Here is a 20,535-nt window from a genome sequence, read left to right as displayed (position 1 = left end):
GTGGGGCCCAGTCATAGTGACACAGCCGTGGTCAGCCTGTGCATCCTGCTGTTGGAGGACAGGCACGTGGACGGCTCTGAGTCTGGGCTGCAGCACCGGTACACGGGCTTCCGGGTGTGCAGCACAGGAATGCAAGTGAGGGAGGGTAGCACTGGTGGAGGAGAGCCTTGTGGTTTGACAGCTTTATTAGTAACGAATTACTTCGAGCATACCTTAGCGTGGGGCGCTGGCTGGGGAGCTGCTGTGATCTGTAGTAGTGCCTGCCTGCCGCAGACCTGCAGCTTCCTGTCTTAAAATGCTCTCTAGGGTGGTACTTCACCATTGTTCGCGGAACTCAGCCTGCAAAGCCGTCTCGGTGTTGGGCTGGTTTTTAGGGTTTGGTGGAATTGCAGTTTTCTCTTGGGAAGCACTGACCCAAAGGGCTGTGTGTGTGAGCACAGCAGCCGCTTCCCGAGGCGCAGGGCAGGGGCCTGTGCCCGGCCTGCAGGCCCCAGCAGGCTGCTGCCGCCTCCTGCTGCCAGGCGGACGGATCCCTTCTCGTGGTTCTTGCGGGCACTTGGCAGCTGGAATTCAGACGTGAGGTGCTCTGGGAGCACGAAGCGTGCGGGTGAGGCCCCGCTCACAGTTCGGGCAGAGGAGCAGCTCCGGCCTCCTGTCAGCATTCTCCTGGAGGCAGGGGGAGAGCAGCTCCGGTCACGTGGCTTCGTTGAGTCCCCTCCGATGGCTGCTGCTGTTTGCCTGTAGGCCGGCCCAGTTCTGAGGCCGGAACGGAAGAGCTGGCCGGTGGCATGGGGCAGGGCAGGGGCGGGGCATGCTGGGAGACTGGAGGCATGCTGTGAGGCAGCTCGTGCTGCTTCCCGTTCCACCGAGCGGAGGTGGGGACGATGCCAGGAAGATCCTTACTGAGCAGCAGGTCGGAGGCTCGGGCGTGTTTCATGTGGTGCTTGGGCCACGTATGCAGACCTTGCCAGTGGTAGCTTTTTAGATCGTTGCGTCCAACTGCTAGGTTCTGTGGTCTTACTTTCCAACGTCATTCCTGATGGATCGGGTGGCAGCTGTCGGTCAAAGCCCTGCCGTTGGCCCTAGCCCTGCGGGGTTGGGCAGCATCTCATTGTGTCTCTGTGGGGCGGCACGATTGCTGGTGCGCACCTGACTTGTAGCACTGCGCAGAGGCCTCTCCGCCTGGCCCGCGCCGTCAGCCTGAGCAGGGAATCTGCAGGTTGTGCCTCACATCTCACTCGGGCCGTACTTGACACACACAGTGCAGTCCTTGGCTGAGGACTCCAGGCAGCCAAGGTTGCCGCTTGGAAGCAGATGAGTTTTATTTTGTCTCCTTAGTAATGTGATACAAGGTAACGTAGTCTGACTACAAGACAGTAATGAAACACAGAGGGAAGCCCTGCTCCCCCGGGGGCCTAGCCCTCACGGAGTCTCAGCTGCCTCCTCTGTTGGGCTGCTAGGCCCGAAGCTAGTCTGGCCTCCCCCTGCCTCTTCGAGTGTCCCAGCCGATACCTTCCCCCACCTGTGACAGGATGGCGCTGCCCCACGGAGCAATGCCCAGGGGTGCCTGCCTTTGTGTGGGTACGCGCACAGCTAAGTTCATGTTGCAGCCAGAAATGCATGCTCCAGGGCACTTTTCTCAATACAAGTGCCACGCGCGCATGCCCTGCAGGGGCTGAAAGCCGTGGGAACGCTGTGTGTCCTGGCTGGCTTCTCCCTGCTGCCCTGTCAGTCAGCTGGCTGGCTGTTTTCTTTACTGTGCCTCTATGCAGTACCCATTGGAGCCACGCGCTCTTCCCTGCTGCCGGCCCTACACTCAGTGCTTGGCTGTGCTCACTGGAGCCGAGGTCACAGGAACACAGCCCTGCCCTACTCGGAATTCTGTCTCTGCCTCTGAGCTGACTGGGGAGCTCACTGTGCACACTGGGGCTGTAATGCTGGCAGTGGATTCGGCTGTCCATCAGGGAAACCGGAAACTGCCCCAACCTGTTCCTGCCCTAGAGCAGCCAACACCATGCTGGCTTTTAGACAGAGTCCGACAGACAGGGGAGTTTTGTGGCCAGTGTGCCCTTCCGTAGCTCAGCTCCCGCGGCCCGCCTTGTCCCCTTCCCTTTGTCAGCTGGGGGCCGGGAAATTGCATCGGGTTTTCAGGCCCGGACGACACAGTGGCCTCCAAGCAGTGATTTCTCACTTTGTGCCTCCAGCACCCACGCCATCCAAAAAGTCTGCAGGAAGCTAAGCTGAGCAACTCGGTTCTTATTAAAAGTATATTATCATCTTCTATGTGACTTTTTTGTTATTTTTAAATAAGAAAAAGAGACTTAATTTTAAAAATACTTATTTATTGGAAGTGCAGAGAGAGCGGGAGAACAAGTGAGCACTCCCATCTGCCGGGTCACCCTCCAAACGCCCACAGCTGCCTGGGCTTCCATGGGGCTGGCAGCGATCCAGGGACCTGCGCCTCCACCGCTGTCTCCCAGGGTCTGCATTAGCAGGAAGCTGGCAGCAGGAAACTGAGATGCAGGATGTGGGCATCCCACCCGGCATCGCAACCGCTAGGCCGAACGCCTGCCCTGGCTCTGCACTCTACGCATCGTTTCCACTTCATGACTGAAAGCCCACTTTCTCCTTCGTGGAGCAAGCTGCCCCTCACATTTGGGACACAGCCCCCCCAGTTGTTTCTGCCACGCAGGCGTAGTGCGTACGGCCGAGGGACCTGTTTGTAAGCCTGTTGGTGACTCTGGCCTGCCTTGCTCTTGTCAGCTGCCTCGTCTGCCCCTCTAGTTTTCCACTGTGCCAGACTGTCTGACCAGGGGGCATCATTGGTACTCTCATCTCAGCAGTGCCCCAGGGAGTGGCTTGGAACAAGCGTCTGCACGTGGCAGCTTCTAAAGCCCGAGTCCCTTCCCGGCGACCTCGTCCCCCTCCTCTGCACTGCTCTGTTGCTAAGCCGACACTGGGCAAGGGGCACCTTCCCCGCCGCAGCCCGCTCTGCTGTCATGCCCTGAAATAGGCCGGGAAAGAGAGCAGCCATGCCGAGATCGGATGCCTTGGCGTGGGCCTGAGGACGAGATGCGGCGGCCACAGTCCTCCCCCTCTCCTCGCAGGGGCCACCTGAGACCTTGAGGCGCGGCGCGCCTGCCCGCCTTTCCTGGGCTTCAGCCCTCTGACTCCTTTTTAATGAAGACGGTTGCATCATCTCTAACGGGAAGAGGGGCTGAACGCTTCAAGGCAACTATTGTTTTGGACAGAGTCCGTCTTCAGTTGGTCTGTAGCCATGTTAGCCAGCAAACAGCTGGGCTCAAACGTCAACAAGCCTCCTTGGGAATGTGATTTAGTGCCCTCCTAAAAGGAAAAACATTGTCAGTGCTGCGCGGGGCCTGACGAGCACGGTGTGTAAGTTGCACAAGCTGCGGGTTTAGAGTTGATCCTTTTAATACACACCCGTGTTCTGAACTCTCCTCTCTTCCCAGGTTATTTGCAGGTGTCCTGCCTCGCATGACAGCCATCAGTCTGGGCGGCTTCATCTTCCTGGGGGCTTACGACCAGACCCGCAGCCTGCTGGGGGGAGTTGGCAGGCAAAGTCCCTGAAGCAGAGCCGCCCGACACCACTCCTGTGACGAGGAGCCCCAGGCCGGAGCCCCTCCTAGTGAGCAGCCGCTGGCCTGGCCACCTGAGCACCCCGCCCAGTGCTCAAGGCCCCTGTGCCGCCTTGAATGGTTTCCTCAGGACCCCTAATAAATAAGCTTGCCGATGCTGAGGCCCAGCCCTTCTGAGCTCTCATTTGCTCTTTCTCTTCTTGCACCTCATGCTGAAGTCAGCAGAAGGCAAGATGGTTATAATTTTCACAAAAAGGCTAGTTGGGGAAAAGGAAGCAGCCTCGGGCCTACGTGGTCTGTGGGTGTCCGTCCCCCCCCCCACTCCCATTGTGGGAGGTCACAGCTGGGCTACAGAGTAGAAGCGCAGGTGCGCAGTGGGCGTTCTCGCTGGGCAACCAGGCTGCTGTTGGGAATTAGACTCAGAGCTCAGCTAGAAATGCACCCGGGTGCCGAGTGGGGTGGGAAGGGACGCGAGCAGCTGCCATGGCGGCACAAGGGGAGCCCGGTCCTGGGGGCCCTCCTGCAGGGTGAAGACCAGGACTCCGGGCCACGTGGACGCTGCTCTGCCTGGAGTTTCTCCTTCCTTTTTGGGGGAAAAATAATTAAAGGCAGAATGACTGGAACTCAGGAATACTGGCATCTAGACGAATGACTCCAGCCAGATGCTTAATATTTATAAATGAACCTTTATTAAAGACACTTCAATGCCATTTGTTAGACACTTCAATATTTTACATGTTTTTCAATGTACATTGTACCAAAATTTCTATAAATAAATAACTTTGTACATAAAAGTAATACTTCCTCTTTCACATTGCCTCTCAGAAGCAGCAAATTCACAGATTGTGTGGAAGTAACATCAGCCATGGAGCTGTAGAGACTGAACCCTACATGTGCTTACCTTTCGGAGCAGTGGTGACAGCTGACAGACAGCGAGATGCACATAGGTAACCATGCTGTCAGTGCCTCGCTCGAGCATCGCGGCCACAGGCACTTGCTTGCTGAGATTTGGAGGACCTTGTTTCAATGCAGTTTTGACTGAATGACACACGGGCACTCACAAGACGGTTAGCTATGGAGCTCAAAAGTGCAAATACACCCAGAACCGAGGTCCAGGGCTGGATCTCCCCTAGTCTGAACGGCGGGGACAGGCCTGCTCTGGACCCTCAGTAGATAGAAGCTAGCCCTGAAGACAAAGAACTGTATCCTTTTTCATCCCCCAAGTCCACTGTCAGTAATTCTGTTGGCAGAACTAAAGCATCACGGGAAGCTCTGAAAGCATCCCAGACCTAAAATCCACAGGAGCCGACGCCAGCAGCCGTCACTAACGGCCTCTAGGAGCCGTCACGTGGCACCACGAGGAGCGCATCTGCATTTGGCATAGAGGAGGCTTCCGGGAAGGCCGACAGGCAGTGCGGGCCTGTTCTCACCAGCTGCTCCCGGGCATCCAGACCAACTCACAACCTGAAAGCCGGAGCACCTGTCTGCCAAGGGCATCTGACTGCCAGGCAGCCTCGAGCCCGTCCTGCCAAGTGCAATACAAATGCAAGGACTTCCTTCCTTCCCCACCCACCCCAGACTCCCGGAACAAACGTCGTTTTAGCCTCTCCTAATCCCAGCCACGCGTTAAGGCACCAGAACATGTCCCCACCCCCTCCAAAGTTAAACAGCAACCTGATAGGAAAAATAATAGTGTCAAAACTGTATAATTTTTTTTCTGTTAACCATGCACTAAAGATTAAAATAGCCTCTGTAAAAGATATATAATATATATGAAATCTCTGAAAACTCTTATGTACAATGGTATCAAATACTTTTCCTGCCTTTTGTACACAAATAGCCTCTTGCATTTCTGTCCTTGAGCGACAGACGCTGTACACGGACGTTCCCGCTATGTACACATCAGCGCCGCTCGAACCCGAGCTGCTCCCGGCCTCTGCTCCCGCGTGCCTGGAGCCCTTGCCACAACAGCTGAGGTAGAAGCGCCTAGCTTCTCGGCGCCAACAGCAGCGGCCCCCTCCGCGTCCCGGACTCGGGACCAGAGTCGCACGCCTGCGGGACGTGCCCGTGGGAGCCAAGCAAGTGCTGGGCAAAGGCTGGGGCGGCTTCTGCGTGCTGCACACGGCCTGCGCTCAGCGCACACGACGGCTGCACGTCGGCCGAGTCCGCTTCATACAACCGCGCTAACGTCCGAGAAGAATCCTCTAGGCGGAAAGAGAGGGCAGGTCAGAGCCCGCAGGCCGGCCAGCCCCCTCCACCGGCCGTGCCACAGGCTCCCCAGAACATGGCAGGAAGTTACCTTTCCCCCCGGGAGCCGCCATTCTGTCGTGGTTGCTGGGGTACAGGGACCCGTCCGTGGTTGCACTGCCCAAATGCTGTGGCGAATGCTCTCGGCCGCTCAGGGTCCCTGGCTGGGTGCTGTCTCTGGCCACAGGCTGGGGCTGCAAGGCCTTTTCCCTGGAGGGAGTGTCCGCCGCAGAGCTGCAGTCCGTGCACACGACCGCGCCGCTGTGTTCTGAAAGAGCCAGAGAGCGCCATCGACACCCAGCCCCAGGCCCACGCCCAGAGACACTGCTCGACGCCAGCACAGGCACACGGCAGTCCTCTGTGGCCAGCTGTGCACCCAGCTCTCCCAAAGGATGTTCTCAGCTAAAGGAGGAGACATTTATGCCTAAGTGCTCCAGATTCTCTCTACTTTGTACACATGGGGTGACCCTACTCTTGGATGGCAGGGAAAACTTTTGATTTCAATTAGGTGCTGTGCCCAGTTAAGCATCATCTGAAAAATTACAGAAATTCAGTCACAAAATAGCTTGCTGGAAAGGTACTCAAACTGCACATTGCATTTGGGCCCCGGTTGCTTAGAATTCTGCAACGCTCAGGAACTGGGATCTGGCTTAGTGGACGGAAGATTTAAAGAGACACACCATTCTGGAACAACAGTGAGCCAGGCCTGACCTTCCTGCTTATATACTGAATGCCACACTCAGAGGCAGTCAGAGACCTCTGAAGCATCTTTCAGAGAGTGAGGTAAACCCAAATCCTGAATGCAGAAAGCAAGTACGTTTCCTGACATAAACACTGCATACCCATCTTAGGCAGGCCAGGAGTCCCGTCTGCTTTCTCCAGTGCTTTCCATGGCTCTTTACTAGACCCAGCGCACAGCCTGGGCTGCCTGCATGCAATGCCGTGAACGTCAGTCTCTGGAAATAGGCCCGTATCTCGGGGACAGACACCTGCAAGAGATTGCCACACGGTCCAAGGAACGGGCCACACTCCCAGCACCGTCTCTCTCACCCATGTTCTTCAGAAGGGCGGACTGCCGTTCCCACCAGGGGGGTCAACAAGGGCCATGTTTCTGACCCTCCCTTCCCACGGCCACATCAGACAAGCCCTTCTGAGGAGGAGGAGGAGGAGCCTTTTGCCCCAGCAGAGGAGCTCCCCGGCTGAGGCCCGAGCAGGCCTGGGTATACCCCTCCCCCTCTCCGTTCCCAGGATCCACGGGGCTGGTGTCTGGGCTCCCTGTGCATACACAGAGGAGGGACTGCATGTCTACATCTGTGCATAGCCCCCTGCCCACTAACCCCTCTCTGGGTAAACACAGCTGCCCCCTTGCACTGTGGAGGGAACCTTCTGGACTCCTTTCCTGCACAGACAGTGTGGCGGCTTCCAGGGCAGTCGGTGGGTCAGGCCCTCCTTTCTCCTGACAGAATCACAAAGCCCAGTATAATACTTTCATCAGAGACAGGACTGTAGAGCCTCACAGAACCGGTGTAGAGGAGGCCCAGAACACATGGAGCCTTAGTCAGGAAGCCCCACCCCCAGACATTGGCCCAATTTGCTCCAGCTAAAGCCAAGCCCTAGCCCAGGGAAGGGGTGGGACGCCCGCGCCTGCGCACTGAAACCTCACCATTGCTCTCAATGTGTCCGTTGGCCTGGTGGCCACCCTCAGTTCTGACCACAGTTTCCTGCCGGTCAGAAAGGGTCCCCTGAGAAGAGAGGTAGCTTGGGACGTCGGGTGGCACGATGGTTTCATCTGCAAGGGAACAGGACAGTGAGACACTGGGGCGCAGTGACAAGACACGCGCATGTATTCACTGTCAGGGCCAGAAGCGGATCCTCCCAGGCAAGGCCATCGAGGCCGTGTGGACACACCCTGGCGTAAACAGCATGATGGATACATCAGCCACAGAGGTCACGCGCAGGGACGGGAAGGGAGATGGAGCCCACAGAAGCAGGGCACGGGACGCCACTGAGCCAGCAAGGCCCCAGCGCTGCAGAGCTCACCGCGCCCCATTCTCGGTGCTAAGTTCCGGAAAGGCAGCATCGCGACAGCGGGCCTGAAGCCTCAGCTTCCCGGATGCCACCCTGTCCCCGATTCTGGAGTTCCCCAGAGGGTCAAACTGTTGAAAAGCCCCATGGACCCAGTCCCCTTGCCAAGTCCTGCGTCGTAACAACGTCACTGCTTCCGCTGCTGCCCGCGGACCTGTGTTGGTGACGCTGTACTCCTCGCTCCTCTTCCTGGTCTGGTAGATGATGCACACCCAGACCAGCGACGTCAGCACAATGCTGCACACCACGGCGATGGTGAAGATGCCCACGGTGGTCCCGTCCTTCCTGCAGCCCGGCGTGGGCAGGATGCTCAGCTGGCTGTGCGCACGCTCCGTGCCCAGGGCGTTGGACATCTCGCAGGTGTAGCGGCCCGCGTCCTCTGCCACCACGTTCTGCACGACCAGCAGCTGGTTGCCGGGGGTGAAGTGGTGCCGCTCAGTGAGGCTCAGCGGCCGGTCCCCCTTCAGCCAGGTGATGCGGGGCGGGGGGCTGCCAGTGGCTTTGCACTGGAAGGCCACCGTTTCTCCCACAGACACCACACGGTCTTCCAAGGGCACTGCCAGGGACGGAGTCTCTGTGGGTAAGGCAGAGACGCTCTGTTACCGTGTGAGCCTCACATGCTGCAGTCCCGCCTTGTACTCTGCACCGAGGACAACCCGGACATGGCCACTCTGCGGGCCCCATCACCGAGAGGGGATGAACTCGGGCCACACAAGCCCCGACGGCGGGCAGCCCGTGCTGGGCCACTGCGGCCTCTCAGCTGCCCCGCCCCACCCCGTTCAGCAGGCAGTCAGCACCAGATTGCCCCATGCCGGCGCCCTGTGAAGACTAATTCACTGGCTGCCAATCTTGTTTGAAAAGAAACTGAACCCCATGATCAAGAAAACCCTTAGCAAGCCCCAGAGTTTCAGAGGCAGCCAGTGCACTCAGGCACCCCAGGCTCCACCACGCAGCCTAAGTGTCTGACACCTGCGAACCCCTCCCCCCAGCGCCTGTTATCAGCGCCCAACCTAGCACAGTGAGGGTGGCGTTGGCAGAGATGGAGCCGGCCAGGTTCTGGGCAGTGCAGCTGTAAACGCCCATGTCGTCGATCTTCACGTCCGTGATGAAGAACACGTCGTCGTCCGGCATGACGTGCATGCGCCGCTCGCGGGCCGCCGGGAAGTCAGTGCCCCCGTCCTTCTGCCAGGCGATCTGCGGGTTGGGGTGGCCGGTGGCGGCGCACTCGAGGCGGGCCATGGTGCCCGTGCGGATGGCGATGTCGTAGGGCATCTTGGTGAATGACGGCAACACTGGAGAACAAACACGGGGGATGAGGGCGAGGCTGGGGCGCAGCCGGATGTGAGGCACTCAGAACCCCTACTCACTACTGCGCCTGGCACCACTGGCACCAGCGTCGGCCCGGGCCCCCACTGCCGCCTCTCAGTGCAGCCAGGCATGTCCCCTGGCTGCCCAGCTTCTCCCCAGCCTGGCCAAACCCTCCCAGGAGCCTCCCCTCACACATCGGGTCCGCCCAGAAGCGCCACAGAGACCAGAATTTGAGAAACCACCCCCCCACCTCAGCCAGTTGCCTCACTCTGTGGCGTCCTCTACAAGTGCTGGGGCTGATGCCTGCCTGCCTGCACTCGCCCACTGCCAGGGTGGGCTGGCGCTGTGCGGGGCAGGCCTGCGGGGCCCTCCCTGGGATGCACAGGACGCCTCCTGCTCCGTAAAGAAGCCGGTGCCAGTCCCCAAAGCCCCCAGCCACACATCCCTGCAGCTCCTGGCCAGACTGCCCCCGCAGCAACTCCATACTCAGGTCCTGGAGCAACAGTGAGACCCCACTCCCTGCCCCCCCCCCCCAGGCCCAGATGGCCTGGCTGAAGGGGCAGCAAGCAACAGGTTTTCCTGCTGCCTGCTGGCCTAGCCACGCTGCACGTGGGACGCCCAGTAGACAACTCCTTGGGGTGCAGGTGCCGAAGCAGGCCACTGCTCATGCCATCTCCTCACCCCCACCCCAGGGCCACACCTAGCACAGTCCTGGAGAAAGCTGCCTTCATGGGCTCTGAGGCTGTCCCTGAGCGGAAGGACCATGTCCCGACCCCCTGCTTTCCTCTGGCCCCACAGCAGTGCCACCTACCCAGGTCCAGGGCACACCCAGAACCTAGAGCCCAGACGCTGGGCGTAGTGGAGGATACGCAGGGATGAAAACACAAGGTTTACCGTCCCAATTTCAGTTAACTTTAAAATCGTTTTTCTGTTATGTGGGAAAGCCTCTGTCACAGTAGTTCAGTTGTCACTTCAGATGCCAGCATCCCAAATCAGAGTCTGATCTGAGTCCCGGCTTCTCCATTTTCGATCCAGCTTCCTGCTAGTGAGCACCCTGGGAGGCAGCAGGTGACAGCTGAAGCACTTGGGTCCCTGCCACCCAGAGTTCCAGGCTCCTGGCTTCTACCTGGTGCAGGCTCAGCTGTTCTGGACAATTGCTGGGTGAGCCTGCAGCAGGTCGAACATCTCTGTTTTTCCCTTTCTCTGCCCTTCAAATTGAATCAAAAAGAACTTTCAGAAGTCACCCAAGCAAACAAGAATAAGCCTTGGGTCTGCAGCACCTGCTCTGGGTCAAGCCCTGGGACCAGTGTAGCTCTGTAACTGTGTTTCCCTGCTAGGGCACAGGGAACCAGGAGCACTCAGGAATACGGTTTGCAGAATTGTGCACTGGACAGAAGCCGTACCATTCACAGTGAGCCTGGCCTTGTGGGAGTAGGTGGAGCCGAAGTGGTTGGTGATGACACACTGGTAGCGGCCCTCGTGCCCGAAAGTGACGTGGCGCAGGTGCAGGATGGTGGTGTACTCCATCACTTCCCCGTCCTGCGCGCGCACGTGGGCGAAGTTCTCCATGTCCGCATTGGCCAGGACCTCGTTGTCCTTCTTCCAGGCGAAGGTCATGGGGGAGCTGCTGCTGCTGGCTGCCGAGCACGTGAACCGGATGTCTTTGCCCACCACGGCCATGGTCGTCTCTGGCTGGGTGATGATCTGCGGCTTTGGGAAATCATCTGGGGAGACAAAGGTCCCCCGTCAGTCCCCCGCAGACTTGCTACCTCACAGGGAGCAGGTGCTGCACGCCAGCAAGGAAGTGTGTCACACAGGGGGCAGCACAGTGCCTGTGCACCACCCACTCTACCATGCACAGTTCCAAGTCTCACCAGGGCTCACCTCTGTGATTACCCACTACTGGCTAGAAACTATCCCACCACTACTCAATTTTCAAGGAACCCAACAATGTCCCCAGCCTGACTACAACTGGTTTTATCTGGTTACTCTCAACAAAACGCCCTTGGAATCAGGAAGCACCAGTCACGACTCCCGGACCTTCCTCAACGATGGGGTATCGTGCACAGCCAGTGTCAGACTGAAGGCATCCACGAGTCTGCCCTCCATTAACACACTGGAATACTTGAAAAGTGCTCACAATCCACTCTGCTTTTCACAATCCTGGAAAGCTAAAGGCTTACAGTTCCTGGAGCATGGATTCAAGAGGGCTCCATCTCAGTAGGAAACCTGAGTCTTGGGGCGCTTTAACTCCTCCCACGCCCCATTTCTCTCCTCCCAGCTCCACAGCGGCCTTCGGAGCAGCAGTCGGACAGTCACAGGGGCACAGGATGGGCTTGGAGCCCCCTCCCCAGAGGACTGTGACTCTGGGACCAGTAAGGCAGCAACCTGGCTTCCTTGTCTGTCTGGCCTGATGTGGTTTGCTCAGCGAAGGAAGCCCTACCTCCGTGAGACTGTAACCTGCAGCCGCTGTCCGACGGCACAGCTGTCAGACAGGACCGGCTGGGGCCAACAAGCGGCTGACCAAGAAAGCCAGAGAGCACAGCGAGGGGATGAATGCTGACGGAGGCCTGAAAGCATCAGCACATTCCTGGGGATCGAGAAGGCCGCACGCGTGTGCAGGGCTGTGCACGCGCCCAGGAGGACCCAGCGTCCTCACGGCTCACCTGCGCCCGAGCTTGGTTGGGGGTCTGCACCAACAGGAAGTGCTGGCAGCCCCACCCCCTGACCCTGGGCAACGGGTGGGAGGCTGTGTGGTTGAAGTGCCTTAAGGACTCTGTCCAGTGCTTAACCACTAAGCAGGCCGGCCAGGACTCACTGGGGCTGTATAGAGTAGGCTCACGTGTGTCCCAGAAAGGTCACTAAATAAACTAACATTAAACAGCAGTGACAACCCTCTAGCACATGGGGACTCTCATTTCCAGAGCTGCCTCGTTTTTGTTTTTGGTTTTTTGTTTTTTTTTTTTTTTTTTTTGACAGGCAGAGTAGACAGTGAGAGAGAGAGAGACAGAGAGAAAGGTCTTCCTTTTGCCGTTGGTTCACCCTCCAATGGCCGCCGCGGCTGGCGCATCATGCTGATCCGAAGGCAGGAGCCAGGTGCTTCTCCTGGTCTCCCATGGGGTGCAGAGCCCAAGACTTGGGCCATCCTCCACTGCACTCCCTGGCCACAGCAGAGAGCTGGCCTGGAAGAGGGGCAACCGGGACAGAATCTGGCACCTCGACCGGGACTAGAACCCAGTATGCCAGCGTCACAAGGCGGAGAATTAGCCTAGTGAGCCACAGCGCTGGCCCCACCTCATTATTTTTAATGCCCATTCTTCAACAACAAATTATGCAACACCCAACGAACCAAGAAAAAAAGCAGGCAACACAAACCGTTCCCAATTAGGCCCAGATCTTGGACTTATTACACAAAGGCTTTAAGTCAGCTATTATAAATAAATATGTTTACAGAACTGCAGGAATGAAAGTATGAGAGCACTGAGTATCAATGAAGAGAAAGAAATGATAAAAAAGGAATCCAAATGGAAACCGTGGGATTCAAAAGCACAGTAACTGAAATGAAAGATCCAGTGGAGAGATGCCAGCGCGGAACTGAGCCGACACCACAGTCAGCAGACGGGGGACCTGGCGGCGGACGTTATCCAGTCTGAGAAAACAGAGCTACGGGACGGTGCCACGCCTAGCGAGGCACACATAATGGACAACCAAGAGTGGGAAGAAGAGAGGCCTCGGACCTTCCAAAGCAGAGGAAAACTACGCATCCACACACCCGAGACCCACACGCAGACACACCACAGTCAGCCGTCAACACCAAAGACGAAGAACCCCAACGATGGCCGGGGGAGCACCTCTGCTACAGAGGAGCTCCTCACACCGTGACCGGGTGACTTGTTGCCATCAACTGCCATGCTCAGAGGCAGGAAGAGGCGTGGTCAGAGGATGGGGATTTGGGAAAGGAACCAGCGGATTGAACGCTGCTTTCTCTAACTCCACCTTTCAAATTGGTAAAAGCTACATAAAGCAATAATTATGAACCTGTGTTATGTGCTTATCTAAAAATGCAGCATGAACGACAATAACACAAGTGATGGAAATGAGTTAACATCATTAATTTAAAATACACTTTTCTATGATGTTTATCTTAACCCCCATAACTGTTAAAAACTAAAGGGGCTGGTGTTGTGCTGTGATGCGTTGAGCACATGCCCGCAAATGCTGGCATCCCATATGAGCACCAGGTCAAGTCCTGGCTGCTCCACTTCCCATCTAGCTCCCTGCTAAAGTGCCTGGAAAGGCAGCAGGAGAGGAACCCAAGTTCGTGGGCCCCTGCCATCCACGTGGGAGACCCACATGCAGTTCCAGGTTCCTGGCTTTGTCCTTACCTCGCCCTGACTGCTGCACCCATTTGGGGAGTGAACCACTGGTTGGAAGACCTTAAGGCTACCTTTCAAATACATAGAAACATAAAAGACACAACATGGAATTCAAATGGTAAACCAGAAAATATCCATTGGATACAAAAGCAGTAACACAGAAGCAAGATAAACCATAAAGAAATGTCTAGTGGGAAATTCTTTATCAGTTATGTTAAAAATGAAACACTAGTCCAAAGGCTAGACTTGTTGTAATGGATAAAGTGCCATGGTCCAGCCACATGCTGTCTACAAGAGACACATTTTATATTCAAAGACACAACTAGGAAACAGTCAACAAAACAGCTAAAAGATTTCTCTACTATCAGACAAAACAGACTTCAAAGGAAACTTTTTACTAAAGAGAAAGAGTAACACTTTATAACAGGAAGGGTTCAAGCCATGAGGCAAACATAAAAATTACAAACACACCTAAGAGAATAGTAGAAAATATCAAAATGTGACAGATTGCTGTGTTGCATTCTCCAGTTTCCCAATCTATAGAGTGCAATACTATTCAATAATGGATAGAAAAACTAGGCAGGAGATCAACAAGGCAGGGAAGACTTGCACAACAGCATAAACCAAACATACTGGACAGATACCAATGGAACACTCCACCTAACAACAGCAGAATAAACACGCTTTTGAAGTGCACATGGAATATTCCCCATTGCAGACCACATTTTCGCTCACAAAATAAGAATCAATAAATTTTAAAAGATGGAAATCACACAAAGTATCTTCCTCGATGACAGTGGAACAAAGCTAAAAATCAACAGCAGAAAGAATACTGGGAAATTATTTTGTGGAACTTGAACAGTGCACTTCTAATAAAGCAAAGAAATCACACAGGAAATTAGCTAACAGTCTGATCTAAATGGAAACCAAAACATACCATACCCAAACTCCCAAGATGCAGCTAAAACAATGTTTTTAAATGTTTAGCTGTAAATGCCTAGATTAGAACATACCTGAAATTAACAGTGCCATTTACCTTAAAAAATTAAAAGGGCCCAGCCCGTGACACAGCAGGTTAAGCTTTTGCTTGAGACATGAGCATCCCATATGGGCACCAGTTCAAGTCCCAGCTGCTCTGCTTCTGATCCAGCTCCCTGCTAATGTGCCCGGAAGGGCAGCTGAACGTGGCTCAAGCCAGGAATGCTAGGCTTCTGGCTTCTACCTTCAGCCTGGCTGTTGGGGCCTTTTGGGGAATGAACTAGCAGATGGAAGACTGATCTCACTCTCTGCCTTTCAAATAAATAGATCTTTTTTTTTTTTTTTAATTAGAAAAAGAGCAGGCTGTACCCAAAGCAAGCAGAAATAAAGCAAAGAGAAAAATGGAGAATCTATGGACACAAAACTTCATCCTTTGAGAAATAAACCGAATTGAAAATCCTTTAGTTACACTTAGCAACAGGGGAGAATGCTCACATGACTGGAATCAGGACACGCCTACTACCAAGCTCACAGCAATGAAAGGAGTATGGGGACCACTCTGAACAACAGGAGGTCAATAGATTAGCTGCCCTGGATAAGAAACACAATTCCTAGAACCCATTAATGCTGACCCAAGAAGAAAAAGAAATTCTAAATAGACATTAACAGGAGACTGAATTACTAATTTTAAAACTTCCCACAGGGAAAAGCCTAGATGCAAGTGACTACTGTGGTGAATTTTACCAAATAAAGGATTAACACCAAACCTTCCCCCCAACCACAAAAAAAAAGGATCCTCATTCTATGTGAACAGTAATAATAAAACAAGACCCCTTCCCCAAATTATACATATGCCGCCACAGAACAGCATCGTTTGAGTATAAAAGTCAAAATCTTCAAGAAAAATCATAAGATTTTTCACGAAAAACACTAACAACTTGAATCCTACAACACATAAAAGGTGTTACACTCCATGATCAAGTTAGGTTGATCTCAGGAAAGCAAGGTTGGTTTAACATCAAAAATCAATGGGGGGCCAGTGCACTGGCATAGGGGATAGAGCCACTGCCTGCAGTGCCAGAATCCCATGTGATTGCCAGTTCAAGTCCAGGCTACTCCACTTGCAATCCAGTTCTATGGCCTGGGAAAGCAGAGGATGGCCCAAATCTTTGGGCCCCTGCAACCACGTAGGAGACCCGGAAGAAGCTCCGGGCTTTTGACTGTCCCAGCTCTAGCTGCTGTGGCCATTTGGATGTCAGGTCTCTCTCTCCCTGCCTCTGCCTCTCTGTAACTCTGCCTTTCAAATAAGTAAATCTTAAAAAACAAACAAACAAACAAAAAAAAAAAACAAAAAAACAAAAAACCAACAATGGAATATACAATGTTAGTCAAACATCATTGCTTCCTTGCAGGAAAAAAAAGAAAAAAAAAATCCAACATCTTTTCATGATTAAAAAGAAAAAAAAAAAAACACAATAAATTACACTTAGGATGGGAACTTCTACAGCTTCATAATGATCATTCAGAGGCCAGCCCTGTGGCACAGCATCAGTTCACCTCCCGCAATGCCAGTATCCCCTGTGCGCGCCACTTCAAGTCCCAGTTGCTCTATTTCAATCCAGCTCCCTGCTAATGAGCTTGGGAAGGCAGCAGATGATGGTGTAAGCACTTGGGCCCCTGCCATCCATGTCTAAAACCTAGATGGAGTTCCAGGCTCCTGGCTTTGATCTGTCCCAATCCTGGCCATTATGGCCATTTGGGGTGTAAGCCAGTGGACTGAAGATCTCTCAATCACTCTGCATTTCAGAAAAAATTTTTTACAAAGGGTTATCTACAAAAAGCCACATCTGTCATCATACTTCATGGTGAAAGAATGAATACTTTCCTCCAAAGATTAGGGGGGAAAAGCCAAGGTTATCTGACCACACCGCTGTTCCTCAACATTGTACTGGAGCGTCCAGCTGTGGCAATTAGGCGAGAAAGAGAAACAAAGCCCATCCAGATAGGAAAGGAAAATGTCTTTTTTTTTTTTTCAAGTGACATGACGATCATAGAACTAATAAATTATGTCAGCCTAGCCTGCAATATCCAAAACTAAATTGTATTTCTATGCACTAGTAATGAAAATCCATGAATGAAATCAAGAATTCCATCTACAGTAATACCAAAACAAACATGAATACATTTAACAAAATAAGTATGAGGTTTGTACATTAAAAAGCTTGATGGTAAAAAATTCTTAAAAAGCTAAAAAAGTAGAAAGACATCCTATGTTCATGGATTGGGAAAACACCATTATGATGATATTCTCCAAGTTAATCAACACATTCAATCAATCCATTCTCTAACAAAATCCCCAAAAATTGAAAAGCTGATCCAAAAATTTATAGGGAAATGGCAAAGAACTCAAATAGTCAAAAACAATCTTAAAAAGAACAAAACTGAAGGGCTATTTTCAGAGTTAAAATTATAAAACTCTTAGAAGAAAATACTGATCTTTGTGACCTTGTGTCATGCAGCAGTTTCTTAGGTAAGACACCAAAAGCACAAATCATAAAAAAAGAGAAACTGGGCTCCACCAAATGTAAAATTTCAACAGAATGGGAGGAAATACTGCCAAATCCTATGCATGATGAGGGTTTGACACACAGAACATAAAAAGAACTCCTAAAACCAAATAATAAAAAGACAAATGAGCACTGGCAAATGATTCAAATAGCTGTTTTTTTCCAAAAATCTGTTAGTGAATGTTCATGGCAATATGATTCCCAAAAGCCAATAATACAACACAACCTAATGTCTACCATTTGATCAATACACACATGAAGTGCATATCCACATCACATTCACCATTACTAAGAAGGAATAGGGGGCTGACATTCAAGCTCAGCGAATTACGTCGATACATTCCATATTGATGCCAGTTCAAGTCCTGGCTGCTCCACTTCCAATCCAGCTCCCTGCTAATGTGCCTGGGAAAGCAATGGAAGATGGTCCAAGTCCTTGGGCCCCTGAACCTATGTGGGAGGCCCGGAAGAAGATCCTGGCTGCTGGCTTTGGATGGGCCCAGCTGCAGCCATCTGGGGAGTGAATCAGCAGCTTGAATCTCTCTGGCTCTGCTTCTCTCTAACTGTGCCTTTCAAATAAATACATGAATCTAAAAAAAAGTAAGAAATAAAAGAGTGAGAGACTCCCACAGAGCTTGTAACTCTCATCTCCTGCCAAGGGCTAACATGAGTCCCATCAACACCTAATGGCTGCATTAGGAGAAGCCTGAGCTGCCACACAGGAGAGAGGATGAGACAGGAAGCAGCTCCTGCAGGCTGCAGACTGAGGGTGGTGAGTCACACGTACCCCTGGCTCAGCCACAGGCAATGGTGGCCCTGCACCTGGAAGGAGGGAGAAGCGGCACCAAGCTGAGGTTCAGGGAGCTGAGCACTTACAAATCTTTTAAAGATCGATTATCAGAAAGGTAGAGAAACAGAAACAGAGGGAGTGATCGTTCGCCTGCTGATCCGCTTCCCAAATGGCTCTAACAACCTGGTCCAGGCCAGGCCAAAGCCAGCAACTCTATCTGGGTGCCCTACATGAGTGGCAGGGGCCCTGGTCCTCAGGTCATCTTCCGCTGCTTTCCCAGGCCCAACAACAGGAAGCTGGCCTGGAAATGGAGCAGCTGAGGTTTGAAGTGGGGCTCCCACCCGGGATGCCGGGATTTGCAAGCAGCAGCTTAACCTGCGGTGTCCAACACTGGCCCCTAGACACAGCTTAACGGTCCGAGACTTGATGAAGAGAGGACTGACGATCCGTGGCCCACACACGTGCCTAGATACCAGGAGCTGCTCATCACAGCTTGGCACAGCTTGGCAGGCAGGGTCGGGAAGCCGGCCCTCAGACGCGGTGCTGGCGGGGGTGACGGGCGGGTGTGTGGAAGGAGTGTGCTCATCCCTGGCTCCCGGCAGACACACTGGCTATCGCAGTGGCCAAACAGGAGGAGGGAAAAATGGCCCACAGAGGGCCCCTTACCCTGAAGTGGGGGGAGGGGTGGGGATCATCACAGCAGGGTTCCTAAGGCTCAGGGCAAACAGGCAAAGACCCACAGGAGTTGCAGTCGGGCCCGGGGACCCCACCCTTGCTCCTGCCCTGATACCGGGAGGACCTCAACACCATTGCTCCTCTGAGCTCCCCTGCTGCCTCGCCGCTGTCTCGGCGGGCGTGCGTGTGCCTGTGCGTGTATTTGCAGCTGTTCAGCATTTTCTGTGCTCTTTTGCAACCAAACTTGGATCCCCACCACTCTGCTCAAATACATGGCGAGAGCCACATTCCAAAACTCAGAAGGAGAAAAGGGAACTTTAAAGCTACAAGTGCAGATTTTAGTGGTCTGGAGACACAGCAAGAGTACAAGTCAACATCAAGGAATTATTTTTACTACGGCAACTGTTCTCCTGAGACTTGTTCTTCCTGTATTTAACCTTTCATGCTTGGGGTTGGAAAGAAACACACATTAAAACCCCAGCCTAGTACGCTGAGTAAACTCCCAGCTAAACCCGGGCACCAGAGGCCTTTTGAAACAACAGAACCATCTTCCTGCAACTGATTATTCTGATTTGTAAGCGAACCGACTCCTGCTGCCTTCTGATTAAATGCTTGTACTCCAACGACCACATAATGAGGCGCTGTACGGTAAACACGGCGTGTGGTTTCAGTGGGAAATAAATTGCATCCAGCAGCTGATCTGCAGCCGTGGGCCGGGGTTTGCCCTCATCACAGGAATCACTCCCACAATGAGGACTTCCTCACGGCCTCCTTGCCTTCACAAGGGGGGAAGGAGGGATCCCAGAGACTCTCACCACACACGAAGCTCTCGGGTGGCACCGAGAAGATGCTCTGGCCCTTCAGGGACTCTGGGTGGGCACAGGTGGCGGTGACCAGCGCCTGCAGCGTCCTGCTCACGAGCCATGGGGGCAGCCACTTCAGCTGGCAGTCACACAGGAAGCTCTCGCTGCTGATGTGGCTGAAAGAAAAAAAAAGAGAGACAAGGACGGACACTTACAGGGTGACCACAGAGAAGGGACGCTCCCTTCCACAGACGCCATGACTGGCCGCCTCCCATCAGTTTTCCAAGTCAACACCCCCAGCAAGCTGGAACGGGAAATGACACGGTCTCACAGTTCCTCTCCAGCGACACAGAACAATGCCTATGATCTACGTGAAGACGCAGCTCCTGACGGCGTGGGCAGGAGTGGAGGCCAAGACTGCACACAGCACAGGCTCCCTGCCACCGCTGATGCTGTCCGTCCATGCACCAAGAAGCTGGGGTTCGCTCATGTTCGGGGAGTGGACAGTGCTCCTCTGGGCCTGTTCCCAGCCTCTGATTCGTCCAACACAGCTAGTGCTGCCCCCTCTTCTGGTTTTTCCCATTTTCCTGATATGCAGCTTGGAGCTTCCAAACTCCACTTACAACAACCTCTGAGGAGTCCTCTCTCTCTTTTTTTTTTTTTTTTTTTTTTTTAAGATTTATTTATTTGAAAGTCAGAGTTACACAGAGAGTGATAGAGAGTGATAGAGAGAGAGAGAGAGAGAGGTCTTCCATCCACCCACTGGTTCACTCCCCAATTGGCCACAATGGCTGGAACTGCACTGATGCGAAGCCAGGAGCTAGGTTCTTCTTCTGGGTCCCCTACCCGGGTGCAGGGGCCCAAGGACCTAGACCATCTTCTACTGCTTTCCCAGGCCATAGCAGAGAGCTGGTTGGGAAGAGGAGCAGATGGCACCCATATGGGATGCAGGCGCTGCAGACTGGGGCTTTAACCCTCTGTGCTGCAGTGCCGGCCCCTCTCACTGCTTTTTTGATTTGGCGATGCCGCGGTCTTCTTCGTCCCTGGGTCGGCCTTGCTACGTGCCTCCCTCCCGTCCGTGTACTTATCCCCACGCCAGCCCTGTTC

The 20,535-nt window shown here is 53.5% G+C and overlaps 2 protein-coding genes across 9 annotated transcripts in view; one reads left to right on the top strand and one right to left on the bottom strand.

The window, feature by feature from the left end:
- Nucleotides 1-3,766, top strand: part of SLC25A26 (solute carrier family 25 member 26) — a 158,244-nt gene extending 154,478 nt beyond the window's left edge. For all 6 annotated transcript variants that reach the window (XM_008260905.3, XM_008260904.4, XM_008260906.4 and 3 more), the window contains one exon: nucleotides 3,474-3,766. In XM_008260905.3, the coding sequence (XP_008259127.2) occupies nucleotides 3,474-3,591 (118 nt within the window). In that variant the 3' untranslated portion in view covers nucleotides 3,592-3,766. The remainder of the gene's footprint in view (nucleotides 1-3,473) is intronic.
- A 499-nt stretch (nucleotides 3,767-4,265) lies between these two features.
- The window catches only part of LRIG1 (leucine rich repeats and immunoglobulin like domains 1), a 119,561-nt gene continuing 103,291 nt past the window's right edge, over nucleotides 4,266-20,535 (bottom strand). For all 3 annotated transcript variants that reach the window (XM_002713424.5, XM_070050621.1, XM_070050622.1), the window contains exons 12-19: nucleotides 19,441-19,604; nucleotides 10,643-10,963; nucleotides 8,942-9,223; nucleotides 8,086-8,505; nucleotides 7,510-7,635; nucleotides 6,689-6,835; nucleotides 5,899-6,114; nucleotides 4,266-5,803 (exon numbers count right to left, since the gene is read on the bottom strand). In XM_002713424.5, coding sequence (XP_002713470.1) covers nucleotides 5,586-5,803; nucleotides 5,899-6,114; nucleotides 6,689-6,835; nucleotides 7,510-7,635; nucleotides 8,086-8,505; nucleotides 8,942-9,223; nucleotides 10,643-10,963; nucleotides 19,441-19,604 — 1,894 coding nt within the window. In that variant the 3' untranslated portion in view covers nucleotides 4,266-5,585. The remainder of the gene's footprint in view (nucleotides 5,804-5,898; nucleotides 6,115-6,688; nucleotides 6,836-7,509; nucleotides 7,636-8,085; nucleotides 8,506-8,941; nucleotides 9,224-10,642; nucleotides 10,964-19,440; nucleotides 19,605-20,535) is intronic.

This window comes from Oryctolagus cuniculus, chromosome 10, assembly GCF_964237555.1.
Source record: "Oryctolagus cuniculus chromosome 10, mOryCun1.1, whole genome shotgun sequence".
NCBI lineage: Eukaryota > Metazoa > Chordata > Mammalia > Lagomorpha > Leporidae > Oryctolagus > Oryctolagus cuniculus.
This window is presented reverse-complemented; position numbering and strand designations above follow the sequence as displayed.